Below are 23,540 nucleotides of genomic sequence, written 5' to 3'. Positions count from 1 at the left end.
CACTCTGACAGTTCTGTGACCCCCCTGCCCTGTGTCTTTTTGGTATAATTCTGAAAAAATCTTGCAAAAGATTGTTCAAGGCCAGGGAGAGATCTATCTTATTAACATGCAAATAAAGTGTGTATGTATTGACTGGCAAATTGCTATCTTGATTTCAAATGGACCTTGAAAAAGTCATTTCCTTCATAGCCAGTCCTTTCCAGGAAAAGCGTTCATGTTCTGTTCTGTTCTTTTCTCCTTCCTTTCCTTCTTCCTTCCTTCCTTCCTTCCTTCCTTTCTTCCTTCCTTCCTTCCTTCCTTTCTTCCTTCCTTCCTTCCCTTTCTTTCTCTCTCTCTCTTTCTTTCCTTCCTTCCTCCCTTCCTTCCTTCCTTTCTTTCTCTCTATGAACCATGTACATGATTTGAAGAAGACTTACCAATAACCTTTATATAGAAAGTGCAGCTGGCGTGGTTGTTGGACAGGTCAGTTGCTGTGTAGGTGATAGCTACTTCTCCAATTGGAAAAAGATAGGGTGGGGTAAAGGTTGGATGAACATGGATTGACACCTTTCAGAGACAAACATTTTGAAAGTTAAAATTTATGTCAATAGTACCCATAGCTTCATTCCCTTTTGATTTCTATATTATTAGCAAAACAACATTAAAATAATAAAATATTTCTGGGCAGAAAAGGAAAGGAAATGAGCCATAGCTTGTTGATGTATTTTTTTCTAGACTATTCTATGCATAGTTTGTAGTGCTAGCATGCTTATGAATATTGTTCATAAGCATAACTATCTTAAAACATTTGCATGTTCTTACATGGTCTTTAAAATTGAAGATGACTTTTAAATGTTTTCATATTTAAATATTTCTATATTGCCCTGCAGAACAAATAGCTGAACATTTTTTTAAAGGAAAATCTTTGTTGAAGGATATTAGCTTGATTCCAGCATTTTACTTTGCAAATAAGTCTAGGATGGACTATTTTGCACTGATAATTGGGGGAGGGAAGAATCGGGAGGTGGGGAGGAAAGGGATGGTAGGGGAACAACAAAGGAGGGGGTAACAATGCTCGATAGGAAATGGACTCATGACCTTGCCCTCTGTACAGTATCTTTACAATAAAATATATACATTAAAAATTTAGTGCTTCATAATGCCTATGAACAGAATTAACTCCAGACCACTAACATTTCATTGGAAGATAATGCAAATACTTCTTTCCAAAGCATAGTAAGAATTTGCATTTCCATTGTCAGATACTTATTGTGTCATTGTTTTTAGAAAGTTTTTAGAAAGCAAATTGTATGGCAGTAGGTCATTATTTTAATTCAGATTTTATTTTATTTTTCATTCTAAGCATTCAACCTAGGGCTTCATATATATCAGGCAAGCACTCTACCACTGAGATACATCCAGCTTCAGTTTCTTAATGTTTTAGGCTAAGATTACATTCTCTTTTTTTAATTTTTATTTTATTTTATTTTTTTTACTTTTTTTTACATTCTCTTTTTTAAGAAATAAGTTTTATCTTTTTTGTTGGTTGTGGGGCTTGAACTCTGGGCTTGGGTGCTGTCACTGTGCTCTTCAGCTCGAGGTGAGTGCTCTACCACTTGAGCCACAGCGCCACTTCCTAAGTTTTTTTTTTTATTGTGAAAATACCTTACAGAGGGGTTATAATTACATGAGCAAGGTAATAAGTACATTTCTTATCAAGCATTGTTGTCTCCTTCTTTGTTTTTCCCCTACCATCCCTTCCCTCCCATCTCCATGACTATACTCCCCACCCCCAAAGTTGTAAAGTTTGTTTTTCCAAATAGCATCTTGTATATCTCATTGTTGCAATGAGTCCACCTGTATCCCTATTTAAACAATTTGTTTTTTCCCTTCCCCTCCCCAAATTATACCAACATCAAATACAGTGAAAACAGGGGTTATACCATGGGGGAGGGACATACAAAGCAACAAAATGATCACCTTATAAATAAGTTAGAAACAATAGCAAGAAAGAAAAAACCACTTGTGTCCTTATCTTGGGGTTCATTTCACCTAACATCATCTTATCTGACCTTTTCTGCTTGTCCCAGACATATACTAGTTCTTGCAAATACGGGAAACCATAGGACCTATGTTTCTTTGGGACTGGCTTACTTCACTTGATATAATTTTTTCCAAGTCTTTCCATTTCCTAACAAATGGGGCAATGTCATTCTTTCTGATGGAGGCATAGAATTCCATTGTGTATATATATCACATTTTCTTGACCCATTCATCTACTGAAGGGCATCTGGGTTGGTTTCATATAAGATTACATTCTCATGTTTGCAAGACACTTATAGTTTTACCTTAATCTATTCCAAAATTTTGATATAATCAGTATATTATTTAATAAACATTCTCATCTTTGTTTTGCAACTTTATTTTTCTGTAGTTTGAAATGTCTTTTTAATTTAAAGAATAATAAAAACTTAAAAGGAACTCATATAGTCCAATTTATTTATCTTCCAACTATATTTAACAAATCCAAACGAGCTTAGCCATTTATGAAGTGATTTGATAAGCATCTAAATATATTAGATGGCATCATTTTTACTGATTTATTAAAATAAATTGAAAGATTTGATTGTACTTATTGTTGTTGTTATCAATATTTGGCACTAGAAACTGAACCCTATGCCTTACACATGTTAAGAATGTGCTCTAGCACTGAGCTACAACCAAAAGCCTATTTTTCCAATTCTTTTTGATGTTTCCATCTGTGTATTATGCTTCTACTTTATACTCCAGAATAATCTTATCAGTTTTCAAAAACATGGTGGCAATGTCACTGATGTACATTTTTTCTCTAAATGTTTAGCATTCTATCTATAAATATGGCATGTATTTCCATATGACTTCTTTTAAAAATCTATCAATATTTCATATTCTCCTTTAATTTTCTTTTACTGTTCTTATCAAGTATATGGCTAAATGGTCTACATTTTTTAAATCTTTTTACTTTTTACCATTTATTATTGTTAATGTTTTTATTGTGAAAATACCATACAGAGGGGTTACAATTACATGAACAACATAATAAGTACATTTCTTATCAAGCATTGTTACCTCCTCCATCTCCCCCCCCACCCCCAACCTCCCTGACAAAGTTGTAAATAGAAGTAAAGCTGTGGCTCAGTGGTAGAGTGTCAGCCTTGAATGAAAAAAAAACAACTAAGGTACAGTGCCCAGGCTTTGAGTTCAAGCTCCAGTACTGGCCTGCACACACACACACACACACACACACACACACACACACACAAAATGTCACATATTTGTGTACTCAGACTGGCTCTGAACCATGATTTGTAGATCTCAGCCTCCTAAGTAGCTAGTATTATAGGTGTGAAACACCAGTGCCTGGCCTGATTGTGCTTATTAGATGCAACATTGAGATGAATTAGCACAGTATGGAATATTGTTTTATCATTATTAAAATAGGATAAAATTCATTATCAAGCATATGCATAGCATATGTAGAATCCATTTGAAAAGGATGCAATTATTTATGCAAACATTACCTTTTCTCCTGAGTTGTCAATGGCAGTTGGGATTTGCCAGGTAATGTTAGCAGAGTCTTGCTGTTCCTGAGTCTTAGCCTCTATGTCCTGGGGACAGTTGATCTGAGGAGCCTTCACATCTGGTCCCCCAAATACATAAATCAATCAGTATCTTGATTATGTATTATTAAGTCTCTTAAGAAAGTTGTAAATCCCCAGCTTTATTAATATGGTGATTTATTTTTAAAGGATCAATTACAGATTTGGAATATATAATGACCTTCCATAGTTTATGATAGTTTATTATTACATTTGTAACTGCTGAACTCTTAGCTTGTTTTTACAGTTATCTTCCTGAACTTTCTCTCCCTGCTAATTGCTGTCAAAGGAGGAGGAAGCTTGTGAAAGTTTGTGAAAGCTGCCATGGTCCTCTTTCCTGAGCCTTTCCCCATGTTCTTTTATTTGTCTGCATTAATATTCTCTTCCAGCTGGCCTCTATGGCTCACGCCTGTAATCCTAGCAACTCAGGAGGCTGAGATCTAAGGATCATGGTTCAAAGCCAGCCTGGGCAGAAAAGTCCATGAGACTCTTATTTTCAGTAAACCACTAGAAAACCAGAAGTGGTGCTATGGCTCAAGTGGCAGAGTACTCGCCTTGAGCTGAAGCGCTCAGGGAAAGTGCCCAGGCCCAAAGTTCAGGCCCCACAACTGGCAAAATAAATAAATAAATAATAGATAAATAAATAAATAAATATTTTCTTCTATACCATAATAGCTACTTTTCCTCTCTAAATCTGCAGCTCAGGAAGCCTTTTCTGATTCTACCCAATCATCTAAAGTGTTCATCTCCAAAATCTCCACAGCTTTTTGTGCTTTCCAGTCATCATTCAATATATCATTTTTAAATTTAATTTTCTCCTCCAATAGAAGTTCTCTGAAGGTTGGGGTATATCTTATCCATACTCTTATATAGTGAATAACATATAATAGGAGCTTATTAAATCTTTTAGAATGAAACAAAAGAAATATACAGTAGAGAAATGCATGACGGCTGTGGTAAAGAGAAATTACACTTGAAAATAAAGCTAGCAAGCTGGATTAATTAACAGTCTTAGAGCACATTGTCAAAATAAACAACAAATTAAAGTCAATGATACTTTCTGTAGTGTGAAACTTCACAATACAAATACTAAATTAAAGGTCTCAACAGTATACAGAGCCACATATACTGTAAAAGAGCCAGGCTCTTACTACGTGATCTAATGTATCCTTTATTTTAAGCTATGTTACATTAACCTGCAAATGTGCATATCTGAAGTGATTTCATTGTATTTTTTTTTTTTTTGGTCTGGTCGTGGGGCCTGAACTCTGGGCCTGGGCGCTGTCCCTCAGCTCTTCAGCTCAAGGCTAGCGCTCTACCATTTGAGCCACAGCACCACTTCTGGCTTTTTTCTTTTTGCTTATGTGGTGCTGAGGAATCGAACCCAGGGCCTCATGCATGCAAGGCAAGCACTCTACCACTGAGCCACCTTCCCAGCCCCTTCATTGTATTTCTTATCTTCTTGTTTCTTTAAATTTTTATGTTATTTATATTTTCTTTTTCTTCCAAGACTTAATCCTGGACAATTTCCCTCTCCAAAGATGCACAGTGGCATATCCACTCGGACACTGAGACAAAGTACTTAATTTTTCAATATTTTGTGATAGTTGGCTGAATTTGGAATTTTAAGTTTATATTTATTTTCTCTACAAATACAGCTGTAGGCATAGCTGCATTTCCTGCTGGTATTTAGAATTGTAAATATGTATAATGTGAATCTGATACTTGTGTTTTGGGGTGCAATTTTCCTTCCTCTCTGGAAATCTATTTAAAATGTTTGCATTAATGTTGTACCTTGAAATTTTTACTAAGAATAATGAAAATGTGCTCACCTAATACTCAACAACTGTCTCTAGACTAAGGCTTTAAATCTTTCTATAGCTAAGATCTCAGTCTGCGGAGATCTAGGAATATAGGCATGAGCTATCAGCACCAGGTACTAGTTATTATTTTTAAAAAATCCAGACTTGCTTACTTTAGATGGATTTAAAAGTGCCCAAAGATTTTTATCTCCTAATGAAAAATGTACCTGATTTTCAGCACTAATTTTATCCTTATTTTTCTATTTTTACTGGCATTTACCTGGTATTTTATTAGATTTTTTAAGTGCACCAATTGAACCAGAAGCCTCATAATTTATATTAGGGAAATACCTACCAGTTTATCGCAAAATCTGCAAAGAGGTTCACTCCTATGCCATACTCACATGGCATTGCTTAGGAATTCGGCTTTCTCACCTGAGCAATGTAGAGACCTACCTTTACATGCAGTGGTGTGTATTTTTGCACTCCATTTTCCAGAAGTGGTACATCTCACTTCTCTGACTCCTGATAAAACGAATCCTGGGCGGCATACGACATGACATTGCGTCCCAGGTTTGGCTGGCTGCTTGCCACAGTTGAAGGGGTTTAAGATGACACCTTTAGGCTTCTGAAAGGTGGGACAATAGTTTTCTAGTAGAAGAAAATAAGAGAATGCTGTTGGAATTCCCCCAAACTAGAAATGCTACAGTTTTACAGCCTTTTTGGGGAGCTGGTTTTGGGGCTTGAACTTAGAGCCTAGGAGCTGTCCCTGAGCCTCTTTGTGCTCAAGGGTAGTGATCTACCACTTGAGCCACAGCACCACTTCCCACTTATTCTGAGTAGTTTTTTGTAGATAAGAGTCTCACAGACTTTTTTTGCGCAGGCTGGCTTTGAACTGTGATCCTCTGATCTCAAGCTTCCTAAATAGCTAGGATTACAGGCATGAGTACAGGCATGAGTCACCAGTGCCCAGCTAGCTTTTATTTTCTTTCTTTCTTTCTTTTTTTAAAGAAATATAAAATTGCACTGACATGGGATTGACATAGTCATAAAATAATTATGTATGACACTGTATGTTTGGTACACTGTGTACCGTGTGGAATTACATCTTTTAAATTATCTCATTACTTTGCCAATCTATGAAAATCTTGAGAAATTTGACCATTTAATCAATGCTGTTCATGTCTTTTATCATATGCTTGAAGCATCTTCATTTGGTTTGTAGATTTTACAAAGGAGTAGTAGTAAATTGAGTCTTTCAGGAATTGATTGATATAATCTACAATCAAATTTTATTTTATGAGCTTCTTAGTGCTATTTTTAAGCTAGTATCTAATGAGAAGAGTATTTGTACCCTCCCTAAATTCACTGTGCTATACCTAAGGCCTTGATCCCTAAGGCTATCTTCAATATAGATAAAGAATAGAAAATAGATTAGGTGGAATGCAGACAAACCAAGACTAAGTCTGAATGCAAGATACTTGTGTGAATGTGCCCTGGTGCACACTTACTGGTTAGGGTAGAGATTCTTCTGGCACTTTTGCTTACATTTTCAGTTGTATTTCCCATGCAATAATAGCTACCATTTATTCAATAACTATTATATGCAGGACATTGCTCTAAGCATGTCATATGTATTGGCTACAGTTCTAGATAAGAAGGGGTAATATTATTCCTACTTACAGACCAGAGAATGGGGCCTAGTATTGATCAACTCTGTGGACTGTTATTATAGCTACTCATATAATTAGTCTATAGATTATCAAATTTTTGGTCATATTGTCAAGTGTCAAATAATAATAGCTTGGTAATTTGAATTGGAGAGCTTTCCATTCTTTCAATCAAGTTATAGGATAGGAGTATTACTATTTCTTAAAAGTTCAAAAGAATTCCCCTCTCACTAAGCCTTCAGTCAATTTTGGAAGAATAATCCTATTTTTCTTTCCCTTTGGAAAGTAATTAAACATATGAGTTTACACTATTTTCTTGAATCATTTGGGAATTTACATTTCCTTAGAAATTATAATCTCAATAGCTTTCACATTATATACACAAATTTATAGCTTCTTATTTCTTTTAAACCCTTAGAATTTTACATATTTGGTTATGACATCTTACTTTCACATTTACTTACTTTTAAATTGTGCTTTGTAAAAAGCATATGACTGATACGTCTTTCTCTCAATGTTCTTTTTTTAGCTTTTGAATTACATGTTTTGTTATTTTTTCCTCTTAATAATATAAGTAGTTTTAAGGTTCACAATTATGCTCTTTCAGTAAGGCAAAGGTGGATCATGTTTAAAAAAGCAAGGAAGGGATTCAATAGTAATTGCTTTTTTTTTTTTTGGTTCATTTTGCTTTTCATTCTTTGGTAATATTGAGGATTCAACTCAGAGCCTTCCTCTTGCTAGGAAAATACTTTGAGCCATTTCACCCTACGCCTTTGCTTTTAGTTTGTCACTAACTATGCCAGGGTCCTTTATACCTCTCCCTCCCAAGTAGTTGTAATTACTGGCATGCTCTACTAACTTGGCTTGTTTATAAGATAGGATCTCATTAACTTTTGCTGGGAATGTCTGATTCTGGAGTAGTTAGGATATGGTAGCTACAGTGATAGTGCCTGCATGCCTGGCCAGCATTTACTTAAAAAAAATTACCTAAGTTAGTTTAAGCTAAAAATGATTTCCGGGGCTGGGAAGGTGGCTCAGTGGTAGAGCCCTTGCCTTGCATGCATGAGGCCCTGAGTTCGATTCCTCAGCACCACATAAGCAGAAAAAAAAAGCCGAAAGTGGCGCTGTGGCTCAAGTGGTAGAGCACTTGCCTTGAGCTGAAGAGCGGAGGGACAGCACCCAGGCCGAGTTCAGTCCCCACGACCGTAACCGCCCCCCCCAAAAAATGATTGCCATTTGAAGCTCTAGACTTCAGGGAGCTGGACAACTGAGTTCAGTATGGAAATACTTTTACTAGATGGAAGGAACAATGTAGTGGTCTACGTATTTACAATACTGTTTGTCAAACCAGGCTTTAGTTATGGTCTTTAGAGAACTCAGAAAGAAGGAGGCAGGTCACCCCAAGGCTCTACCCCTTCCAGGAACTTACCCACACAACGGGGTTCCGTGCCATCCCACTGGGCATTTCCTTGACAGGTAAGCTTGGCACTTCCCTCCAGCCTGTATCCTTCATCACAGGCAATCAAGCATGTGGTATTGTAGGACATTTCTCCTGACGAACAGCTGATTTGGCCATGTTTGGGCTGGTGGAGACGAGGGCATGTTCTCACTATTATAAAATGCAAAAAATGAACATCATTTGCTAAATAAAGTGATAATAATACATCATCATTTCTTAATTATTATGGGGTAATTAAAAATCTATGTTTTAGCCGGGCGCTGGTGGCTCACACCTGTAATCCTAGCTACTCAGGAGGCTGAGATCTGAGGATCGCGGTTCAAAGCCAGCCTGGGCAGGAGAGACCGTGAGACTCCTATCTCCAATAAACCACCAGAAAACCGGAAGTGGCGCTGTAGCTCAAGTGGTAGAGCGCTCGCCTTGAGCTGAAGAGCTGAGAGACAGCGCCCAGGCCCAGAGTTCAAGACCCACGACCGACAAAAAAAAAAAAAAATCTATGTTTTATTAAATGCAGTCCCCAAACAATGTCCCTATGGGTCCAAACAATGTCCCTATGGGTAGCGTTCTACCTGTAAGAGGGAACTTAAACTATGTAGGGGACCTGGCCCTAAATGGGCAATGATGGCTGTATATTGTGGGTAGTTGAAAAAGGGGGGTAACTGCAGCCCACAGCTGCTATGATTCTCCAGGATGTGTTTCAGCAAAAGGCAAGAAACCTTTCCCAGGATAGATGCTTCCAGACTATTCATGATCAGGTGTATCCTGGCTCTGCAAAGCTGGCCAACTTCTACAGTAAAATTCCAGTATTCCACTGTCCTATCTTAACCCTGATCCTTCCAGCTTTCTATACATCTATTGCCAAATCTTAGTTTAAGATGGTAATCTTAATATCGGTTCACATTTTGCTATAGTGGCAGACTGTGAGGTGCCCAATCAATAGCTATTCATGCCAGCTTTATTCAGCCTGGATACATAGAGCTATAAGATTATAACTCCTTGCCTCCATTGGAATTAACGAAAGCCAGTAAGCTATGATGGAAATTGTGTAGCTTTTGAAAGGAAGAGACTACTTCAATACATAGAGGGCTTCTTTACTTTCACCCTTTCCTCTTTCTGTATCTCCATATACAGATTTGAAGGATAATATCTAAGCATAATAATATAATTTTATAGAAAACATATCATGCACTAAGATGATAGAATTAAAAAAAGAAGCTTTGGTCTTTGATGATAATGGAACTATTATGCCAGTTTTTATGTTGTCCTTTTAGATGAGCAGAATACCTGTAGGTGACTCAAGACACTGCTATTTTAGTCTTTGATATCAGTATAATCATAAATCCTAATTCTCTCCACCCAGCATTGATTCCATTTTCCTATGTTGATTTTCTAACGAAAGTTCTTTCTTCTCTCTCAGGCTCATGGAATTTGTATGTGTTCCAACCCTGATCAAGGGCAGAACATATAACCTGGGATCACATCCTCTGGTCTGAGAAGCCAGCAGATAAAACTGGCTACACATTTCCTTACTTGACCTTCTTTGAATCGACCATGAGGAAGCAGTCAGCCAGCCTAAACACTACCAAACTGAGAAGTTCCATGTACTGTCTAGATACCAGAATTTCCCCAGTTCTACCACTTCTGATTGTTTATCCTCAACATCACATCAGAGAGGTGACAAGAGGCAAAGAGAAACTACTGTTCCTTCCAGTACATGGTTACAAATTATATATGGGCTCTAGATTCTCCTGTCAAGATTCCCTCACTACCAGCTCACCAAAATCCACATCATGTCTTCAAGGCCATTTCAATGAATTCTATAATGCCCTATATTCCTGTTCAGGAAATCTTGGGATGCCCAAGCCTCAAAGGTCATCTCTCACCTACCAGAGTTATTCCACACAGTTGTGACCCAAATTTAAACCTATTGTCTCTTGTATTTGCCCCTAAAAATGGATCAGTGTTCAGCAAGTCCCCTCATATTCTAAAATACCATTTTTTACCCTAATCAAATTGTTTCCTATGGACAATAAAGGACATAGGGGTCAGAGAGGCATCTTCATTGCTCCTTATTGCATTCCAAAATCATTATTTCTACCATTTTGCTTCTTGAAAACCTCCAGCTTCCTTAAAGTATCATATGATGTATTCAATCATATTATGTATTCAATATTCTCTCTCTCCCCCTCTCTCTAATATAACATGCATAGCCCTTTGTGATTTCCTTATACATATAAATGATCAAGACAACATCTGAATGTCTATGCTCATTGGAGATTTTTTTTTTCAGTCATGGAGCCTGGGCCTCAGGGCCTGGGCACTGTCCCTGAACTCTTCTGCTCAAGGCTTGAGCCACAGTGCCACTTCTGGTTTTCTGGTGGTTTATTGGAGATAAGAGTCTCACAGATTCCTACCTCATGCTGACTTTGAACAATGATCCTTAGACCTCAGCCTCTTGAGTAGCTAGGGTTACAGGCATTAGCCAGCTGCACCAGACTTGGAGATTCTTATCTATGATGTGCTGGTCCTTGTAGAAAATCACCTCAAAGTGCTTAAACATTCTCTACATTTCCTTTCTACTCCCACCAGGATTTTCAATCAGAGAAAGGAGGAAGGAGAACAAGGGAGAAAGAAAAGAGGACATGGGAGGGGGAGAGGCAGAGAAGGGAAGGGGTAGGTGGTAGAGAGAAAGGAGAGAAGAAGAGGAAGAAGATGGGCCAGCACAGTAGTTGAGATGAGGAGTCGTCAATAGTTACAAATGTTAAACCAAACTATGATGGGTCACCCGATAGACCAAAGCCAAACAAACAAAAACATGGGGTCCCTTGTGCGAAATACCACATAATGAAACACATTTTAAACAAGACTATAGAAAATAGATTCTTTCAGCACACCAGTTTTTTTTTTTCCTGGAAACAGGAGATTCTAGTCTAGCTGAATCAGTTCATAAGAGATTCACTTCTGCTTTAACCCTAACCAAAAAAGAAAAAGAAAAGAAAAAGTGGCCTGAAATAAATGTATGTCAACCAATCAGGTGTTTTCTCCCTCTTGCTCTGTTTTCCTTATCCTCACCATATAAACTCTGTTGTACTGATGGTTGCCTAAATAGAGGGAACTCGTATCTTACTCTGCGGAATGCAGCCTTCTCTGAAAAATGAATCACAAATAAAAGTCAATTGGATATCTAATTAAATTTGTGGCAATTTTGTCTCTTGACAGAGAGAAGGAAAAATTAAAAAAAGAGGGAGGATCAAAGAGAATGAGATACTGTCTAGACCATGGAAAATGCATCTTTTCCATCAGTTGGGCATGCTTGCTATCAGAAGCATAAGCTAGCAGGTGGGCACAGTTATTAATTTTGATTATTTTGAGACAAGGTCCTGCTAGGTAGTTCAGTGCTCCTGTACTAGCCTCCTGAGTCCTGGGATCGTAGGTGTGTGCCACCACACCAAATTTTGATAGCTTATAGTGCACAAGCATCAAACACTGTACATATAACAAAAATCCCTACAAAAGAAAAAAAATCAGTTTACTCTCAACACTCAATGTTTATACTTTACCAAGTTATAAAATTTGAATAGTTGCTTGTAGAATAAATTCTACCGGTGATTTAAGTTTACTATGTAGCCGGGCGCTGGTGGCTCATGCCTGTAATCCTAGCTACTCAGGAGGCTGAGATCTGAGGATCGCGGTTCAAAGCCAGCCCGGGCAGGAGAGACTGTGAGACTCCTGTCTCCAATAAACCACCAGAAAACCAGAAGTGGCGCTGTAGCTCAAGTTGTAGAGCGCTCGCCTTGAGCTGAAGAGCTGAGGGACAGCGCCCAGGCCCAGAGTTCAAGACCCACGACCGACAAAAAAAAAAAAAAAGGTTACTATGTACTTGAATCTATCTATCTATCTATCTATCTATCTATCTATCTATCTATCTATCTATCTATCTATCTATCTATCTATCTATTCCTACTATAAAAATTTGCAAATGAGCAGGGAACTAGTGGCTCATGCCTATAATTCTAGCTACTCTGAAGGCTGAGATATGAGGATTGTGGTTCAAAGCCAGTCTGGGCAGGAAAGTCCATAAGAATTTTATCTCCAATAAACTACCAGAAAACCAGAATGGTTCTGTGGCTCAAGTGGTAGAGTGCTCACCTTGAGCTGAAGAACCGAGGGGCAGCACCCAGGCCCAGAGTTTGAGGCCCATGACCGACAAAAAATAATTTCAAATGCACAAAAGAGGAAAGAATTATATTTCTCATCCCAAATCCCAAGCATGTTCTAAATATCTTATTCTTAAATGTTTACAGATTACTCATATATAGATAGACATAAATATCTATCTATCTATATATTTGAGTTCATAGTCAACTGAAGTTTCTGATAGATTTTATTCTACAGGGATTCACTCAAATTATGTACCTTAGTACAGCATAAACATTGAGTGAATTAAACATAAACTTAGGACTACTCTGAGAAAATTGATTTCTTGAAAAGAATCATATTAGAAATGAAATTATAAAAATGATAAACCCTAGCCTCCTCTATTCCTGGGATTAAGTCAACCACTAGTACAAAATAAATCAAACCCCTTTGTCTTTCACATTTTGACTTTTATTGAAGGTTTGCATCCTGTATAGGGCAATGTCACAAGCTAGGTTTAGCTTAAGAAGGGAATAAGATGAAAGTTTTATTACTCACATGTATAAACTTGAGAAACAATTGCTTTTAGCTTCAATAAACAATTTGAAGAGTCACTGTGCTTGCCAAACCCAAAGCAAATTGCATCTTCAATTTGCATTTGCATCTCTCAGAAGTACTGATAATAAATTAGAACTGGCATCTCTGACAGATGCAAATTATATTGCTTCTCAAATGCTGGTTTTAATAAACTTTCATTGCTCTTGGGGGAAAACAAAGCATGTGTAATCATTCCTATTTATTTCTTAAACATTGTGCACTTTTTATTTCACCAAGGAACATTTATTATTTTTAAGAGGAACTTATTTATTTCTTATATTGAACTTAATTTTTAAAAACATTAATGAGACAAACAATCCAGCTTACATTCATTTTAAACATTTCCTAAGTGTTTTTTTTTAAAGTCATTTTAGAAAAGAGCAACTTATCCTGATCTGGTTCTTACACATGATGCATATGACATATAAATATGTGCAATTATTTTTTATTATATTAGAAAAAATAGTTAAAATTTAAAAACAAGCTTGGTCTTTGAGGCAAACAATATATTATATAATACACAAAGACAGAAACTGTGGTTATCAACTTAAAGATGAATAAGGTTTTTTCTAGGTATGTTTCCTGTTAATCAAATTGTGATAGCAGCCAATGCTGAAAATAAATGCAGACTTTCTCTTGCTGGGCCATTTTTCTTCAGGAAAAATATATCATAAAATTTAATTTACTGTGATGTAGTTTGCTACATAGTTATTGTTCAGAAACCATAAAAGAACCCTTAATGGCTTAGAAAAATGCATAATTCAAATATTGAAAATGACTGAAATGCTTTGTGGAGAATGCCTAGGGAAATAAGAATCCAGTCTACCAATTACTACTCAAATGACAAAAACATTAACCATGTAACATAAAGTTTTTTTTAAAAAAGCTTTGCATTTCTGCTGTTCTTCCCTTTCTAATTCAATCTTACAAAGACTTTCGCCAAAAAATGATGTGATTAAAATTATTCTGATTTTATAATAAGTAAGACCTTTAAAAATATAATATTCTCCAAACTATTGTCCGAAGGCAAAATGAACCCTGCCCAATTGCTATATTTTATAGAACCCTAGACACTCAGTTGTAAGACATTCCAATTTTATGGGTCACTACTAAAACAATGATAATACTAACAAAGCAATTTATTGTCCTTAGTCTGTAAGAGGGATTCCAATTTTTGAGATGTTAATATGTGAAGAAAAATGTTTTAGATTTGGTAAAAAATTGTTTATATTTCATAGAATAACATCTCAAGGAATTAAATCCATAACTATTAATGATATAGCAAGAGAAGGATCTAAGTATCTGCATTTGGGACAACTCTACTGATGCTGTAGGTCCACATAGCGTCTTTTCTACTACGATTCAAATTATTTTATGTGTGTCAGAATAACAACCCAAATTATATAAAGGAGAATAAGCGTGCTTTTTAATGAGATGACACAAGAGCAGGACATCCATGCATATATTTATCATATATTTATATGCCTTCATTAAATGAATTCAGCATTTCCTTCTTTTCCCAGACTTAAAGGATTGAGAGGAAAACATATATTGTGGGCTACTGTGCATTCATAGTCTAGCTGAAATAATAAGTTCATTAACAATAGAAGTAAGTGCTTGGTGAGTTCCTTGCAAATTTGGTTTTTTAAGACACGGTCTCAATATGTAACCCAGACTCGCCTTGAATTCACTATGTAGCCAAGGCTAGCCTGTAATTCCCTGTGTAGCCCAGGTTGATCTTGAACTTGTGATCTTCTTGCTTGGGTCTTTTGAGTGCTATAATTACAGGCATGTACTACCATGCCTGGCCAGGTGTGATGGTTTGTGACAAGTTGGTTAAGAAATCTGTTTGCCAGAATCCCCTTCTTGTGGCCCCAAGTTAGGGATGGTCAAAAAAGGGATCCACAGTTCATTTCAGAAGGCAGAAACAAAGCCAGTGGTTCTTGGAGCTCAGTGCCTTCCACTTTGTCCCTGCCTGTCTTTATTCCGGGTTTCTACCGACGACCCATCCCACTGGGCTGCAGTGCCACTGAGATGTGTGGGGCTACACAGAAGTTAAGGATCTCTTTTGTGACCAGAGTCTCTCCTTCAAGATTCTACAGTTGAGCAAGTGCAAGACATGACATTGGGCTGTCAGCAACTCCTTGGCCCCTTCAACGTCTCCTTTGGACCTTTGCTTCCAAGCTCCTTCCAAAATTATGTAAGGTCAGAGTTCCCAAACAAATTTCTTATCCTACAACATACCTGGCAAGTGTGCTTCCATGCTGGGCGTGGTGTACACAGCTGGCATGAGAGAGGACACGTCTGCCATGTACACACAGAGGCCAGGCCCTCAGGCTGAGGAGGCCGGCAATAGTGCAAGTTTTATGAGGTCCAAGATCAAAGGCAGGGCAGTGGGGCCAAGCTGGCAAATGGCTGGCTTCCTGAGAGGCACAGGCTTTTTTTTATGACTTTAGTATAAGGCTAAAGTCTTGCATTTTTATGGCTTTAGGATGCAAGCTTTGGGATTGAACTGTGGGGGGCACAGAGGGAGGGTTTGGATATCACTCTTGGTTGGCAAAGAATAAGTGGAACGTTAAAACAAAATGCTCTTCCCTCCCCACCATGAGGTATTTGAAAGAAAAGGTAGACATTGAAAGAAAAGGTAGAACTGGTAATTGTTTCCTCCACAGGAATATATATATATATATATATATATATATATATACATATACACACATGCATATATATATATATACATAGTTAAAATACATATTTGCCATTTGTGGGGTTTGGACTCAGAGCCTTAGGCACTGTCCCTGAGCTTTTCACTCAAGGTTCTACCACTCTGAGCCACAGTGCCACTTCCAGTTTCTGGTGGTTAATTGGAGATAAGAGTCTCATGAATTTTCCTTCCTGGGGCAGGCTTTGAACCATCATCCTCAGATTTCAGCCTTCTGAGTAGTTAGGATTACAGTTGTGAGCCACCAGTGCCCAGCTAGAAATATATTTTAGAGGCTTTAATTTTCTCTGAAATGCATTTTTGTCCCCAGGTTGGGAAAGGGAGTAGGGCCTTATGTATCCTAAGTAAGCATATACCACTGAGCTGTACCCCTGGCCTGATGATCGTCTCTGAGATGGTAGGACTGAACACATCTTTGCTTGTGAATATAAATAGTAGTTTATCTGACACTGGAAATCTAGGATCTAATTATTTCCCCCCAGAACTCCTAGAAATAGACCCTTATCTTCCAACGTGCAAAATGTTTAATCAATGCCCTAAAGGTTAGTCAGATTCTCTTCCTTTTGTAGGTAATGTTATTTCTAACTATGAGACAGACATAATTTTCTATTTTTCCAGGGCATTCAAAAATTTCACTGAGATTATTTCCAGACACGGGTCTGTTTTTAATCATTATTTTTGGCACTCACTAAGTGATTTTAAATGGAATATGGATGATTTCGGTTGCACATATTTCTTTTCCAAATTTCAGCTTGGGGATATATTCTTTGATCTCTTTACTGCTTCCCCAGTATTCCATTTTCTCTCTGAATCCATAATATGAGAAAGTATTTCCTGTGATTATTCTTATGTTACTTTATTGTTTAGGCATTCTGTTACATCTGAATTGTTGCTTTATTTTCAGATGAATTTCTAGAGCTGCTCTTTTTTTTGTTAATTTTTTTCATTTATTATCAATGGTCCTCAAGGTTCATCTCTAAGAAACTTGCTTGTTCTTAGTCCAGAAATTGCTTTTGCATTGCTGTGATTCCATTTTCTTTCTTTCTTTCTTTCTTTTTGGGGGGTCCGGTGGTGGGGCCTGAACTCTGGGCCTGGGTGCTGTCCCTCAGCTCTTCAGCTCAAGGCTAACACTCTACCACTTGAGCCACAGAGCTACTTTCGGCTTTTTTCTTTTTGCTTATGTGGTGCTGAGGAATTGAACCCAGGGCCTCAGGCATGCAAGGCAAGCTCTCTACCACTGAGCCACCTTCCCAGCCCTGTGATTCCATTTTCTATCCATTTCTTCTCCATCCAATACTCTTTATTCAATGTATTTAGTCTCCAGTTTCTTTTCTTTTTCTTTAAGCTGATAAATATTTATGTGCTTTCCAATTCGGGTGGTTAGAGCTGAGTTTTCCTTATGGGTATGAAGCCAAGAAAAGACCGGAATATAGAATTTTTTTTTATCCAGTGAACTTGTGGAGTCTTAGAGGAACAAAATCCTCAGCCAAAAAGTATTGCCCATGGGTTGTGGTGAGAGTTTAACAATAAGACAAAGCAACCAAGATACCCAGCTAACTTTGAACTTAAAAAAAAAGAAGCAACAATTTCCCCATATACTCAGGTCTCAAATCTTACATTGAACTGAGAAGCTTCACAGGCAGGGATCCTGATGGAAAGCTTTAACTCCTTGGCCTGCTCCTCTCTGATCTTTGCTTAGGGAACCTTTCCTTCCAGTCCTAAGTAAAGCTATAGAAGATGGGGTTGTGTGATGACGATGGACAGGAAAATGGATACTGGAGGTGATAGGGGGAGATGCATTGAGGCATTGCTCTGTTTCTCTGTGTTTGATGTGAAGCCTCAGGTCCCATCCCTAGCACTGACCCCTTTTCTACTAGCCTGGCTGGGTGCCTTGAGATCTCATTCCAGCAGATGTGAAGCTTTCTGTAGTACGTTGTCTGCCCCAGGACACAGCCAAAGACATGCCACGTGATTGACTGCTCCTGTTGCAGGACATTGCAGTGGGTTCTCCAAGCCATGTGGTCATAGTTGGCATCTAGTCCCTCCCCCAATTCCACTTTAACTATTCCAAAATTGGGCCCCTTATCTTGGTGTCCTTAGAAATTTAAGGACCGTCTGTTTATTCCCCAACCAGGCATTTCCATCATATGTTCATCAAAGTAATATGAAGGGCATAGGTTCTGAGGATGTAGTCCATTGGATTTTGCAGTTCTAAATACAAACTTGTCATTTTTTTTCCCTTTTTGTGGTCTGTGGTGTATGAAATGAAAGAAACAAAGAACTGACTGGCCCATTAGACTTTAGATCAAGAAAATCAAGCAAGGCGATCAATACATCATAGAACTGACAGCTTGCATACCTCTGCAGGAGCTCTCTGACCCAGACCACAAACCATTGGGTAGACACAAAAGGATGCTGCTTCCCACGAGGTCAAATCCAGGGCGACACCGGACCCCACAGGCTGCATTGAAGTGGTTCTTGCAAGTGTTTTGGATAAAGTAGCCATTTTCAGGAGGCTTCAGGGCAGGACAGTGGACAACTAACATAAAATCCAGAAGCAAAGTCAACCTTTGTCTACGGACCAGCATTCTTTCTGGTTTGTTTAAGGGGGCATGCAAGACATGCATTTCAATTCCCCACGGCTTTCCCAATGACTACCTTTGAATTTCTAAGCGACTACTTGGAAAAAGAACACTGCATTTGAGCACTATTATGTCCTGACTTCTAACTAAATTTAAAAACAGGCAAAAATAATTTTCAAACTTAAAAAAGCTTATTTATATTCATATTTACCTGGACAAATATAATATGTTCAAGGGTTTTGTTTGTTGGATGCGTCAGATGGAGCCGGGTTGCGTTCTACAACTAACCTACATCCCAGCTCCTAGTTTATGATTATGATGATAATGATGATTATTATTATCAACTAGCTGTACAAGGTGGCTCCATTCTGACATGTCCATTCATGGGTGCAGTGTATCTTGATCAGAGTCACCCCCTCTATCACTCTCCATCTCCACCCCTTTCCCAAACTACTTCCACAGCTCCCTCCACAACATAAAGTATCTTGACCATATTCACTCTTGTTCACTCTCTTTTCCCCTCCCATTAGCACCCACATACCAGCCAGGACATGTTTCATCTTCCTCATATGCAACTTTAAAGTATACATGAACCGTTCAAAGGGGCTTTGGTACGGTATTTTACACCTGCATATACCATATTGTAATCAGATTGATTATATGTATGATACTGTATGTGCATATACATAACATATCACTTAGGTCAGCCTCTACCTAGGAGAGAAAACATGCAACCTTTGACCTTCTGCACCTGGATGACTTCACTTATGATGGTTTCCAGATCCATCCATTTTTTTTTCTTGCAAGTGACATAAAATTTCATTCTTCTTTATGTCAGCCCTGAGTTCTTGATTTTTCATATGTCATTAGATATTTTTCTCCTTAATTATGGTAGCATGGACTAATGGACAAATAAGTCTAGCAAAATATATTTGCTACAAACCCTAAGAGTCACAGACTCTTGTACATGGTATATATTATTTAAACTTTTTTTTCATTTTGGCACAATTAATATTGAAGTACTTAGGAAATTATATTTTCTTTGTTTTTTTGTTTCTTTGTTTTGTGAAAGCATCAGCTTGCTCAGCTGCTACTCTACCACTTGAACCATGCCTCCAGCTTGTCTTTTTGTTAGGTAATTGGAGATAAAGTTTCTCACACTTTTCTGGCTTTGAGTTGTGACCTTCTGGATCAGCGTTCTCTCTCTCGAGAAGCTAGGATTACAGGTGTGAGCCATTGGCATCTGGTTTGAAAATAAGATTTTGTAAATGAATTTGACTACCACCAGGGCTGAGTTCATTTGTTAATCAAATTTGGTGTTAAATTTGTAGCATTTGTCTTTTGTATTCTTGTTGTTTTTTTAAAGAGTACTAATTCTTTAGTGTTCATAGCTATGTTACTCAGTGTTGGGGCAAGATATGTGTTTAGTGGGGGAAAAAGGTACATTATCAAAGCAACCCACCCTTAGTGATTGGAGAAGGGAATAAAACAGAGCATTCCAAATGAATTGGATGAAAATCCACTATTTCTCTCTTAGAAGTTAGTGTTTCTAGTTCCTGTCTGCCACTGGTGGGAGACTTACCTTGACAGGTGTGGCCAGATGCCCGGTAGCCCTCCTTGCACACACAGTCTTCAGGGGCCGTGCTTCCAGGTGGAGAGGTGTGATTTTCATCAGGACACGAAATACATGTGCTGATTCCTCCTGGCAAAGCTTCAGGCTTGTAGGTTCCTGATGGGCAAGCTGTGGGTGGGCAAACAGCCACGCTTCAATTCATGTGATACATCAAGTGGTGACTGAATTGTTTGAAACTAAGTAGGGGGAAAAGTAGCCAAACAATAGCTTTGTGTAGAAATAGTAATACAATTTGAACAAGGAGAACAACCAACATTTTTTTAAAGTGACGTTGTTTGTTCTATAGAGGTTCAGTTTCTGTTACACAGTACAGCAGGGCCTGTCTAGACTGACTGAGGGAAAAAATTCAAAATAGGAATAGACATGAAGTAACTGGAGCAATCACTGATTCTTAACAGATACTATTACGCCGTCCACATTTCACCGCCCCTGTCCGTGTCCTTTGCAGCTTCATCTCCACTCTGTGACCCCATGCTCCCAGTAGAGAATTGTGTTAGATATGCAAAAGGATCTTAGACCATTGTTTTCATCCAAAGCCCTTGACAAAGGGGGAGGAGAAATTGAAGGGCTTGAGGGAAATAATCCAACACTTGGGAAACACTTTGAAGAAAAAAAAAACTTTTAAAAAAAAAAAGATTTTGCTTTTCCCAGGCTCACAGGAGAAAAAAAAAAGATTAAAAGCAGAATCTAATTGACCTTGCTTCAAATCTTTCCTCTGTACTGACAATGTGGCTTTGAATTTGTAACTTCATCCTTTGGGAGTAACACATCTGTAAAATAACTCAAAATTAAGAGATTTAATCATGAATAAAGAAGCTAAAGGGACTTGCCATGCTCAGGAAAGCCAATTAATTATTCAGTAGAGTACTAGGACACATTTGATTATTAAAAAAGAGTAGCAACTGAGGCATGGGAAGGTATGTTTGATATTTTATATAAATCATTCTTTCCTCATCTGTTAATAAGTAATACCCAAAGTTATTAATATTTATATATGAATTAACATTATTAGTATCCTTATAGCCATTGTAAACATGAGAAAAATGAAGATTAGAGGGACTTGCTGATTAAGGTTATTTCAGTGGATGACAGAATTAAAAAAAATATCTTTAAGTAGCTTTTTAAAGGGGGTTTTAATTCAACATGTCATTATATGAGTGTAATGCAGCTCAATTAATGTTACTCCCCCCAGGTCTCTCTCAATCTTACTCATTTCCTCAATTTTACTAGTTCTATTTTCACATACATACTTTGAATATGATAACTGCATTTGACAGCATGTTTAAACACAGCTACAGGTTTAAGCAGATTTATTAAGTCCCGGGGATTATTTTATATACTTTATAAATATCATCTTTTTATTCTCCTTTAAAATCTATGAAATAGCTAACATAATAATTTCATTTCAAAATGAAAAGACTAAGTCTTTAAGAGGCTGAACAACCTTCCCAACACTGCACGGCAAATAAGCATCTGTGTGGGGATTTGAACCCAGGCAGTTGGGATCCAGAAACATGTTTCTTTCTACTATATGCTGCATACTAAATCCAGGTCTTGAATGTTAAAGCTAAAACAAAGCCATTATAATATACTAAAACTATAGAAGAAATAACATCAAGAAATAAAATTCATAATATAATATATTAATTAGGACAATAATCATGCTACTAAAATTCCTGGTTCTATACAGAAAAATTTTATACTTACATTATATACATATAATTTTCTTAAGGAGAAACAGAAAATATATCAAATATCAAATATATTTTTGGAAGACCTGAGAAAGATAGAAATATTCCAACAGAAAAGTTGACAGAGAACAAGGTGGAAATTTCCTAAATAAGAAATGCAAAAATAAATAACCAACAAACTTGTTAAACTCACTCAAGATGTTAAAAAAGATCATCTATGGTATCATTTTAAATTTACATTCTTTTTTTTGGGGGGGGTGTTGGTCATGGGGCTTGAACTCTTGGCCTGAGTGCTGTCCCTGAGCTCTTCAGCTCAAGGTGAGCACTCTACCTCCTGAGCCACAGTGCCACTTCCTGTTTTCTGGTAGTTAACTGGAGATAAGAGTCTCATGGACTTTCCTGCCCGGGCTGGCTTTGAACCACAATCCTCAGTTCTCAGCCTCCTGAGTAGGATTATAGGCATGAGCCACTGGCCGCAGGAAAATTTACATTTTTTTAAAAAATTTTATTTTTTATTGTGAACATACTGTATAGAGGGGTTATAATTACATGGGCAAATTCTTATCAAGTATTGCAGCCTCTTCCTTTGTTTACCCTTTACATCCCTTCCCAGCCTCCCCCCCCCCAACCCAATCCTCCCCCTCCCCCACTAAAGTTGTAAAGTTCCTTTTAGACATGACAACTTGTAAAAGATGCTAATACCCAGTACTAGCAAGGATGTGGGAAAACACTCTCTCCAGCTCTGTGGAGAGCCTGGGAAGTTTCTGCAGGGTAGCTGCAGGGAAGGCACTAAAGGCCTCTCAGAGCTTTCTGCTTCAGAAATGTTATTTTTTATTGCTCCACACTGAAGACAACAGAAAACGTTCACAGAGAGAGGATCTGTTAAATTCCTACTACATATCCATCCAACCCTAGCCAGAAAAATTTAATTCTTGACAGGGAAAGTCATTTTGTAATTTGTCTCAAAAAAAAAAGAACATTTTAAGTTGGGCACTGGCGGCTCATGAATATAATCCTAGCTTCTTAGGAAGCAGAGATTGGAAAGATCACAGTTCAAGGCCAGCCTGGGGGAAAAAAAGAAACTTCATGAGACACTATCTCAACCAATCACTGGACACAGTGGCATATGCCTGGCATCCAAGCTACACAAGATGCTGAGATTGGGAGGAAGAACATGGCTCCAGGACAGCCCAGGAGAAAAATGTTCTAACTCCATATCAACAGAAAAAGCAAGCAGTGCTGTCTCATACCTGTCATCTCATACCTGTCATCTCAGGTATACTGGGAAACATAAACTGGAGGATCAATATTCAGGTCAGCCCCGGGCAAAATAGGAGACCCTATCTAAAAAATAATCAGAGCATAAATGCTAGAAGAATGGTCCTTGAGTTAGAGCATGTGCTTGCCAGGCCACAAACCCTGAGTTTAAAACACCAGTACTGCCCAAAAGAAATCAAGCACAGTTCCTAACCTCATATGAATTGTATGATCCTATTTGGCTTACAAACATACCTGAAATGAAGGAAATGATCCTTAAGGTTTTCTGTCTGTCTGTCTGTCTGTCTGTCTGTCTGTCTGTCTGTCTGTCTGTCTGTCTGTCTGTCTGTCTGTCTGTCTGTCTGTCTGTCTG

The 23,540-nt window shown here is 37.8% G+C and overlaps 1 protein-coding gene across 1 annotated transcript in view; it reads right to left on the bottom strand.

Moving 5' to 3' along the window:
• Svep1 (sushi, von Willebrand factor type A, EGF and pentraxin domain containing 1) overlaps window positions 1-23,540 on the bottom strand; it is a 165,084-nt gene that overhangs the window by 89,306 nt on the left and 52,238 nt on the right. Inside the window, exons 5-10 of the mRNA XM_013023225.1 lie at window positions 20,169-20,327; window positions 18,364-18,543; window positions 8,519-8,698; window positions 5,876-6,070; window positions 3,540-3,658; window positions 417-546 (exon numbers count right to left, since the gene is read on the bottom strand). Of these exons, the coding sequence (XP_012878679.1) occupies window positions 417-546; window positions 3,540-3,658; window positions 5,876-6,070; window positions 8,519-8,698; window positions 18,364-18,543; window positions 20,169-20,327 (963 nt within the window). The remainder of the gene's footprint in view (window positions 1-416; window positions 547-3,539; window positions 3,659-5,875; window positions 6,071-8,518; window positions 8,699-18,363; window positions 18,544-20,168; window positions 20,328-23,540) is intronic.

The sequence above is a fragment of the Dipodomys ordii genome, unplaced genomic scaffold, assembly GCF_000151885.1.
Source record: "Dipodomys ordii isolate 6190 unplaced genomic scaffold, Dord_2.0 Scaffold67, whole genome shotgun sequence".
In the NCBI taxonomy this organism is placed as follows: domain Eukaryota; kingdom Metazoa; phylum Chordata; class Mammalia; order Rodentia; family Heteromyidae; genus Dipodomys; species Dipodomys ordii.
The sequence above is the reverse complement of the archived record's forward strand: the minus strand, read 5'-3'. Positions and strand labels throughout refer to the sequence as shown.